Source organism: Crocodylus porosus, unplaced genomic scaffold (assembly GCF_001723895.1).
Source record: "Crocodylus porosus isolate Cpor-Errol unplaced genomic scaffold, CroPor_comp1, whole genome shotgun sequence".
Classification (NCBI taxonomy): Eukaryota; Metazoa; Chordata; order Crocodylia; family Crocodylidae; genus Crocodylus; species Crocodylus porosus.
Genome location: NW_017728906.1, coordinates 42,746,797 through 42,756,534, shown reverse-complemented (window position 1 = coordinate 42,756,534; position 9,738 = coordinate 42,746,797). Strand labels below are relative to the sequence as shown.

General features: G+C 41.9%; 1 protein-coding gene across 1 annotated transcript in view; it reads left to right on the top strand.

Annotated features, from left to right (window-relative positions):
• The window catches only part of TMPRSS3 (transmembrane protease, serine 3), a 36,175-nt gene that overhangs the window by 11,869 nt on the left and 14,568 nt on the right, over positions 1-9,738 (top strand). Inside the window, exons 6-8 of the mRNA XM_019557114.1 lie at positions 1,380-1,505; positions 2,011-2,054; positions 8,327-8,492. Of these exons, the coding sequence (XP_019412659.1) occupies positions 1,380-1,505; positions 2,011-2,054; positions 8,327-8,492 (336 nt within the window). The remainder of the gene's footprint in view (positions 1-1,379; positions 1,506-2,010; positions 2,055-8,326; positions 8,493-9,738) is intronic.

The window sequence follows — 9,738 nt, the reverse complement described above, 5'->3', positions numbered from 1 at the left end:
CAGTCTTTCAATGTAGGGTCTGCCCTGTAGTCCCCGGATCATGCGGGTGGCTCTCCTCTGGACCCTTTCAATGTTGTCCACATCCCTCCTGAAATGGGGCACACAGAACTGGACACAGTACTCCAGCTGTACAAATATATTATATCAACCTCTTCCCTTTTGTCCAGGTGATAGGTCACTTGGTTATAGAAGGAAATAAGATTGGTCAGGCAAGTCCTACCCGCAACAAGCCTGTGCTGGCTATCCCCTCAGAACGTTGCCTTCTGTTAGCCTGTCAGGAATGGTTTCTCTGATATTTTTTTCCAAAATCTTTCCAGGGATTGAGGTCAAACTGATTGGCTTGTAGTTTCCTGGGTCTTATTTCCTCCCTTACTTGAACATGGGCACCACATTGGCTCTCTACCAATCTTCAGGTACTTTAGCCAAGCAGCATGAGTTCTCCAATGTCCTCACCAGTGGCTGCGCTGTGCTGTCTGCCAGTTCCTTTAGCACGCTTGCTTGCAATCTATCTAGACCAACTAATTTGTGGGGGTCTAGCCTGTCAAATTGTTCTCTATGTCTCTCATTTTTTGTTTGAAAAGAATTACTGAATTTAATCTAAATTCATGAGCATTTTTTGTTACCTGCAACTGCATTTTTTTTAGCAAACAAAATGCTTCCCTGGGGGAAAATGCCCAGCTTTTGTTCCTATTGGTTCTCTGTTGGTTTTCTATGTATATTCTAACAAATATGTTTCTTTGAGAGAAACTGAAATGCTGAATGAACACGGTAGAATACAAAAATTTAAAAAATGAATATTTGCACATGAAAACCAATCAGTAAACAGACATCCCATGATTTTGTGCCCAATTAAATGTAGCCAACATGGGTTGAATTGTAACAACAATGACTTAGAATAAATTGTTCTTAAACAACCTACAAACAAAGAATCATCAGTTAGAATCAGAAAAAAAATGCCACATCCTGATCCTGGAGAATTTACACGTAGAAAGACAAATAACATCATTTGTAATAAACCAATCATTACAAATTATTGACCTACACCACTTTTAAATACAGGTTACTTCAAGAGTGAGGAAAGAAAATGCACATTATGATTCCACAAAACGCATGGGCCACTTAAACACTTCCCTTTAAAATTAGAATTATATTAAAATTAATACTTCTGCCAAATCCGGAAGTGTATTCTTTTCTCACTGTGTGTCAGTTCCACACTAATTAAGAAGAGTTATATACACATAACAACAGACCCAGAACATCATTGCTCCATTAGTCATAAAACAAAACTTGTACTTACTTTCTTTAGTAGAACCACTGAATTATTTTAAAGCATTATGGAAATTCTGTTTTGGGAAACTGAGTTTATGATTTATTTGCAGTTACGTGAGTTCAGGTAACTTGCCTGTGGATGCAGTTGAAGAAGAGTTTCAAAGATATTTTGTTTCCCTCAGTCATTGGTTGTCATCTAATCGAGTGACCTTCCTGCACAACTCAACCCACATAAGGTACATTTAGATTATTTAGTTAAACAGAGCAAAGTTACTAAACAAGTCAGACTGAATATGGTGAAAGAAATGGGCTAGTTAATGGAACAAGCATTATTAGAACAACTTGTTGCATAGTTTGTTCAAGAACAACTTTCTTCTGACATGCAGGTTTTTATAATTACTACATGAAGTTTTATAACAGACACCCAAGGTTCTGTACTAGCTTCATTCCATTTTCCCCAATGAACAAGTGTTGGCCCTGATCTAAATACCACTAAATCAAATAAATCTTCCTTTGGTTTGCAAGGTCTCAGACCACCTCTAGATATGTTCTGAAAGTTGTACACTGATAGAAATGTACACAGTCACACACCCATACACATATAACGCAGCGTCTGCTCTTTTAATTAAAACCTGAAAACTAAACCAGGTCTCTCTTTCTCTTAGGAATTTGAAAAAAAAGCAATAAGTTTACTTTAGGAATTAATATTACTTTTATGACTATTATGTCTTTTCATCTTAGAGAAGAATGTACTTCAGGCAAGGTAATCATCTTAAAATGTTTGGGTAAGTGCTTTGGAGAAGTAAAAGATCACCATCTATCTGCAGTTACATCCACTGCATAGCCTTACTGATTTATATTGCATGGCAAGACTTGACTACTGTATGTGGAATGAATCTAAGAAAATCCAGCAGCAAATTGCCACCATTTAGAAAGTGGTGAGTGTTTTTTGTGATGCTTAGGAAGAAATGCCTTCTGCAAATAAAATTTCAAGAAATTTCAGGAATTCAGAGAAGAATGTGTTGAGTGAGGAGCCAAGTAATAGGGAAAAGGAGCATGGATGGAAAGAGCAAGAAATTATTTAAGAATTGTAACAGCTAATTCATAACTTCCCCTTATTGTCATCTGGGATAAAGAAGGGAAAATTCTGTCTTGCCTGTGGCTTTTCATGCTACTCCCTTCATATCAAACAGTCTTCACATTGGGATGTAGAAAACCATAAGACATTCTATTCATCCATGCAGAACTGAAAATTAACTTAAAAGTTACTGGGTGGGCATCCTGCTCCATAATGTCTTTCTACCCAACAGAATATCAGGAGGGATATCAACTGTATTGTATTTGAGAAAATGTGGATGGAAAACCCAGCAGTAGTATCCTTACAGACATTCTTGAAAAAAATGTGTGAGATCTCCCTCTGAAAAACTGCTGCTCTTTGCACAGACTGCAGACTAAACAAAGAAAATTCTACCTCTGTAAGCTTTATACACCTCTAAGATAGGCATCTCTAACATAGGCCCCAAGCAGCCAAATATGGCTACTTGCTTAGGATGTTGGGATTCAACCTGAAGGCCAAGATACTGTTTCATACTCCTTGGATGCATCTACACATGCACATTTACTGAGCAATAATTTAGGTTACTGAGCACTAACTGAAAATTACTGCACAATAAGGCCACACACCTACATGTGCACACCCTTACTGTGCAGTAAATATGGCAACTTAAGCTCACTTGTGCATACATTTGATATCTGCATCATACAAGTATCAAATTTAGGTGCAAACAGTTAAAGTGGATTAATACACTTGTACACTTGTTAAAGTGTATTAAGGCTATGTGTGTGGACTGCCCAAGTGAGTCTACACACAGCATTATTGCACTTTAATGGCTGCATGTGCAGATGTTGGCCTAAAAACTGCTTACTCTGCAGTAAATGCACGTGTAGACACACCCTGTGAGGAAGAGTGCCGTGACCTAGGAGCAGGAATTTGGAGGTGCTAGCCTGGTTTATTCTGACAGGTACCATGTTTGGCAGAACATGTAAATGAGGTTCCATTGTGAGTTTTCAAGCTCCAAAATTCCCTTTGACAAGAAAGCGATGAGTAGGCAGAGTTAGTTCGGTAAGGTGAGCCTAAATTGCAATGTTGAAACTTAGAGAAATAGTCATAATTTGCTTATTTCTTCTGAGATTTAGCAAGAATCAGTGTTAATATAATTGACTGCAGTTTCTTCCTTTCTGCTTACCAGCTGAGAAGCCAGACATCACTCAGATGTCTGAGGTCAGAGTCAGATAGTTTACAAGAGGTCGCTGTTGCACTGTGTTTTATGTCTATGTATTGAGGTTTGAGAAGGAATTTCAGTTATGTCTAAATTAGATTAGAGAACCAAAACTTGAGGGCTAATGAAAAGTTAATTATCAATATTATTGCCATAGTCTGTTCTCTCTGGCTTCTTTTTCAGAAGTCAGAGAGGAACCTTGTTACCTCATTTCTGTAATAAAGGGACCACAGCTTCCACTTTCAAGGCTATTGCCTTCATTTAAAGATTTTATGGTCCGACTTGGATACAAATATGTTCATTAGTAGGCTTCTAACTTGGCCTGCAAGGCATCAAAAAGCTTATTGACCTAAAATGTGGTCTAAATGTGTCTTGCCCAGCCTGCTGGCTCTGACTCACCTTCTTGGTACAGAGCTCTGAGGAAAAGAGGAGACAGCTATTGCCTGGGGTACAAACAAGGCTACTTATCTAAGCAGTTACATATACACAGTAAATCTCAAAGGAATGAAGACCTGTTGGGAATAGTTCAAGCTTGAGGTTCAATAGCATGAGACCAGTTATACTACATGCCTCCTTCTTGGGCCATTCCTTCCAAACGTGAACCCCTGACAAGGGGTCTGATACTTGTCCAAAGGCTCAGCTACACCCAACATCAACTAGCTGTTAAATAACACTCAGAATTAGGACACCGAGAGATGTTAGGAATGGCTCTGAATCAATATATACAATTTCTGGCTAGGGAAAAAAAAAAAATTGTGCGGAATCAACACAAGACCACTAGCCCAAGAACTGAATTTGTTTTAGGGAAGGTCTAGTAACATTTGGCAAACCAACTGTTATTTATTTGTCTACTTTTAAAAAATGAGGATTATCTAGGCCAGTGTGTGTGTGTTGGGGCCGGGGAGAGGCAACCTTTGTAGCAGGCATGCGGCATATTAGCTCCACACCCTCCCCAAGTGCCACTCCCATTCCCTTCCCCTGCCCAATTGGCTGTTCTGCTTTCTGTTCCCTGCCTTGTGCTCACCCCAGTCTGCTGCTTTGCTTTATGCTCCCTGCCTTATGTGTTGCTATGTTGCCTGTCCCCTCATCGGTCTGCCATGTCACACACAGAGGCTGGTTGTGCCACTTACAGCACATGCCAAAGGTTGGCTACCCCAGATCTAGGCAATAACTTAGATACTGGAGTTTTGTTAACACTCTGGTTCTTCCATGTGTTTGCCTAAAACTACACACCAAAGACTTGTACCTGGACCTTATGAGAAGGTCACGCAGACCAAGGTAGACATATATGCTTTTGACTTGAAGGGAAGGATGGTATAGTATTTGTGAATGCCTGTGAAGAAGCTACAAGCTGGAAAAGGGAAAACGTTGTATTGAAAATGCTTTCCGTAGCAGAAGCAAATGTGATCAGCAGGGATCCTGGTTTTCTTTCTTTAAGAATCACAAATTCTCTGATAAAAAAAAGTCATAAATTCTCTGATTAAAAAACCCCAAATCCATAATTAAAATGAAATGCTCCCCCCATGTGTGTGTGTTGAACACAATGTTTTATTGATATAGTTATATTTTTAAAGCGATTTAGAAGTCTACCAGTGTCTCAGTCAATATAATAAAAGAAATTCTAAACACCTATACATTTTGGCATTTGATTTGGGGTTTTTTTTTATCATGGAAAACCAGAGCTCTCCCTTCTCCCTTCACTCACCAGGACCTGGATCTAGCTTCAACTACCCCACCACACTTCCACCCCACTGCACTGAGCAGCCCTGACATGCTGGTGCCCTGCCCATGCCATTCCCCCCACTCCCACCCACAGCCCCCTGCCCCTTCCAGCCCTGCCGGAGGGGGCCCACAGCTGCCAGGGTGACTAGGAAACTGGATCTGCAGCCCTCTGTCCCCTGCAGCAGTGCCCAAGCCCTGGGAAGTGGTGGCTGCTGTAGCCGGCAGGGAGCATGGAGCCTGGCCAGAGCAGAGCCTGTATTGAGGGGCAGATGTGGGCTGCCCGCTGTGGGCTTGGGCTCCCCATCCTGCTACCCTCTGCGGTAGGGCAGAGCAGGTCCAGGCAGGAAAGCCACTGGGAGCCTTGTGCTGCCATGGTGAGGTGCCCCCTGTCCACCCAGCAGCAGTGGGTGGCACAAGTCTGCACCACCACCCCTGCTACTGCTGGGTGGGCAGGGGCACCTCACCATGGCAGCACAGGGCTCCTAGCAGCAGCACCAAGCTTCCCTGGCCCACTCTGCATTTTCCTGCTGGGTCTTGCCCACTGAACAGAAAACCTTCACTTAAAAACCCCAAATCAAGGGAAGCTTTTGAGGTTGAACAATTTTCCAGGAAATCCAATTTTTGGTTTTCCTGCTCTCAGGAAAGTAGCAGCTGCCTTCTCTTTTCTGGAGGAGCAGTGGATTCAGAGAAATGTCTTCAGAGATAACATAGTCCAAGAAGTCTCTCTCTGGAAGGTGAGAGGGACTTATTCCACTGTCAAAGCCCTCATGACTATTTTTTGACTATGCTCCTCAGAGAACTTGTGAACAAGGCATTGGGAAGGATATCAGAATTGTAGTCCCACTTTACTGAGCCACTGTTGTCTTGGGACACACCTTCGACGTTCTGAATGTCTGGCAAGTCAGTCAGGTGAAAGATAAGTTCTGGAAAAAGGCGCTTGTTTAAACCAGACAAAAACCAAAAAGCAGTTCTAAAGCCATCTTTTTACTTTGTATATGTTCACAATAGCTTCTCGGTTGAGCACTTCACAAAAGTAGACCAGAGCTCAGGGCTGTAGCTGCTATTGCTAAGTTTACTCTAAGAGATGGTTTTATTCTTTATTTCTGTGGGTTGGGCAGGAATACTCTCTCAGGTGCTACACTCTACTAGGATGGCTGCAGCCAGCTTAACCTTAGGCAATATATTAAAAAACATTTTTGTCTTTAGGTACAAGTAGGTCTTGATTGGGAGCTCTCATTCTACTTCAATTGCTCTCTGTTATACAGCAGAGGAGGAAGAATTATACACATTCAACCTTGCAAGGCTTTGGAGGTGGAAGGACACATTTCATTTTCTAGCAGTGTAAGCACCTCTGAAGTTAGACCCTCGGTCATGGTTGTTTTGTTGAGTTTAGGTGAGGCTCTAAGGTACCTTGCTCCTAGGCCACCTGCTCTAGAGATCCTCTAGAGCAGTAGTCTCCAAAGTGGGGTGTGCATACCCCAGGGGGTGCAGGAAGAAAATAGTAGAACTTCTATTTAGATGTATATTTATATAAATATATATATATTAGGGGTGCGTGCTCAAATTTTTTTTACTGATAGGGGTGTGCAATCAAAAAAGTTTGGAGACCACTGCTCTAGAGGATCTGGCAGGGTCACATTCTCATAAGAATTCTTATAATGCTGTGTTATTTAATGAAGAACTGTTGATGAGCAATGGGCCAAAATCCCAAGAGAAATGGACATAGTAGCTGGGAGAGGAAATGATGCTAAGGAGACTGCAAGTCTACAGACATGGATCTAAGTCTCTCCTTACAGGGCTACTTTCTGAGCTCCAAAGCAATCCCTGGGACCAGGGATGGAAGGGTGGGAAGAACTTGGGGAAGAGAATTTGGCCCCTCTTTAGAGAAGGGACAGGAATCACTTTCCTTCATACTCCCTGCTGCTGGGTCTGGGGCAACTGGGGATCAACTGACTATCAAAATAACTCACTGGTATTGAAAACTACATGAACCCCTCTTGTGTCACCAGGTAAGAAAACTCGCTCAGACAGGTGCTTTCCAGTCTTCTCAAAGAGCTAAGAATGAACCTTGTCTATGTGCTAGCATGGAGCATGACTTCCTTCCCTTGTGGTGGTTTTGAAGAGACTTTGCATTCCCCAGAGAATCACAAGGCTTCAGTGAAACCTCCTTGGTTACTCTGAAAGCTGTGAGGATGGTGTTTTTATGCCTGCAGGAAAGGCAGCTTCCTCTTGAATGCATGCCAACTCCATGCCATTTGTTTAAGTCTGGTTTCATGAGAAGGGTGTTTCCATGCAGTGCACTCATCCATATCAACATGGGCTTTGTTCACATGCCAGCTGGAAGCCAAACTCCTCTGGCTCCTGCCTGTCTCCCTGCCATTTCTGAGGGGAGAGAAAGCTGAATGATTTTTTTTGTTTGTTTTGAGGTTAGCAGTTCTGAATTGAAAAACCTTGACAGCAATGAAGTAACAGAAACAATGAGTTAAATATCTTTTATTGCAGCATTAGAGTGATGTTGTTTCCATGATACAGGAATTATGGGAGAGGCAAGTATTTCTTAGGGTGACCTCTTTTAGTGGACCAACTGCATAAATGGGATAAAATTAGGCAAACTTTCAAATGCAAAATATTAAAAAATTGAAATACACAGCATTTGACCAGTGGAAGAATGCTGTGCATTTGACAGCACATCTAACGTTATCCCAGCTATATAGGTGGTCCAATAAAAGAGGTCACCCCAAAATCCTAGCCCCGGAAATATCTTTTAAAAATCCTCCAGAGCTCAGCACCATGGGGAGCCCTGGAGTACATCAAGCACATCTCTGGGAGGCAGAGAATCCTGGGAGTTCTTCCCAAGGGTTGTTTTAAGCCTGGGTTCAGACCAAATTGCTGGTTCTGTCCCCAGATGCCATGGAGGTGGGGAATTCCCCATTGTGAAGACTGTCTGACATTTGGGATCTGAGAATAGTTGGAATACAAAAACTAGGGACAAGACCCGTGCTCTATACAGATAGGATTGCATTTCCCTTATTTACAGTATTGTTTCCTTCATACAGTATGTGGCACTAGGTCCAGATATTCCTCACGTATAGTTGGTGGAAATGCTTCAGCACCCAAGCAATGGCCATGGCAGGTCAGCCTTCAGTTTCAAGGATTCCATCTGTGTGGAGGATCCGTCATCACCCCATGGTGGATTGTAACAGCAGCCCACTGTGTTTATGAGTAAGTTGCTTAGTTCTTCTTCTTCTTCTTCCATATGGCTAGGGCAAGCAACAGCAGAGAAGGTGTAGGTTAATTAAAGTTGTATGCTGAGGTTTGATATGAGGTTGATGACATGTTGGTAGGCTAAGTGGATTGCTTCAGTCCCTCCATGATACGCATATTCAAGGCAGGAGTTTACAATGTGGCTCACACCTCATCACATACGCAATTTGGTGAGTCCCTGATGCCTCATTTATTCAATAAATAGACACACCTTCCATGTACTGCACGAATGCAATTCAGTGTGGTCCAATATTTACATTGCAGGTGGAAAACCGGAGCTTATCTTGTTTTAAGAGGTATTCATTATGTACCCAGCTGTGTCACCTTGACAGATAGCTGCTTTCATGGAATAAAGCAGAATGACAAGCAACTTTGAAGGAAAAAAGTTTTGCATAGGAACTAAACGTTATTCTTATGTTATTGATTTATTCCATGTATTATTATTATTTTCTAAGCTTGTTCCAATGAAAGTCTCTCAAGTATTACTGTATAAATGAAAGACACAGAGAGCATGTCTACACATGCATTAAAGCACTTTTTCTAATGGGCTTCCCATGTGAGGTACTAAACAAATGTGCATTAGGCTACCTTAATGTGCAGTAACAAATGCACACAGTTTTAAAGTGACAATGCACGATAACCTATTTTACTGCTCACTACTGTAATAGCACTTTCTTATGTCATGCTGTAATGTGCAATAAAATAGGCTATTGTGCATTAGAGCGCATGTGTAGACAAACTCAGAGTGAAAGAATGGATATATTAATGACTTAACTGCAGTGACATCAAAAATTACGGGCCATCTGAGAGATTAGGTTTGATTTTCAGAGGCTGGAAAACTCAGATTCCTGTTGATGTTAGCAAGAACCATAAAAACCTGGCACCTCTGAAAATAAGGACGTAAACCAAAAATTCTGAAATTCAACATCAGAAATTAGATATCTAACAGGGCTGTGCGAAGTTTTGGGTGGTGATTCGATTTGGAGGAGATTCGGCCCAATTTGGTGGCCAAATCTCCAAATTGGAATTGAATCAGGGGACCAATTAAAAGTTCAAATCAATTCAAAGCTCTCTAAGGGAGCTGCATCCAGACTCTGAGCTGGTAAGTAGGGAGTGGCGAGGGGGAGCTGAGGGGGGGAGGAGACCAGAGACCATTGGGGGACCCTTGCCAGCTCCCATCCCCTGCCTGCTCCCCCAGCCCCCC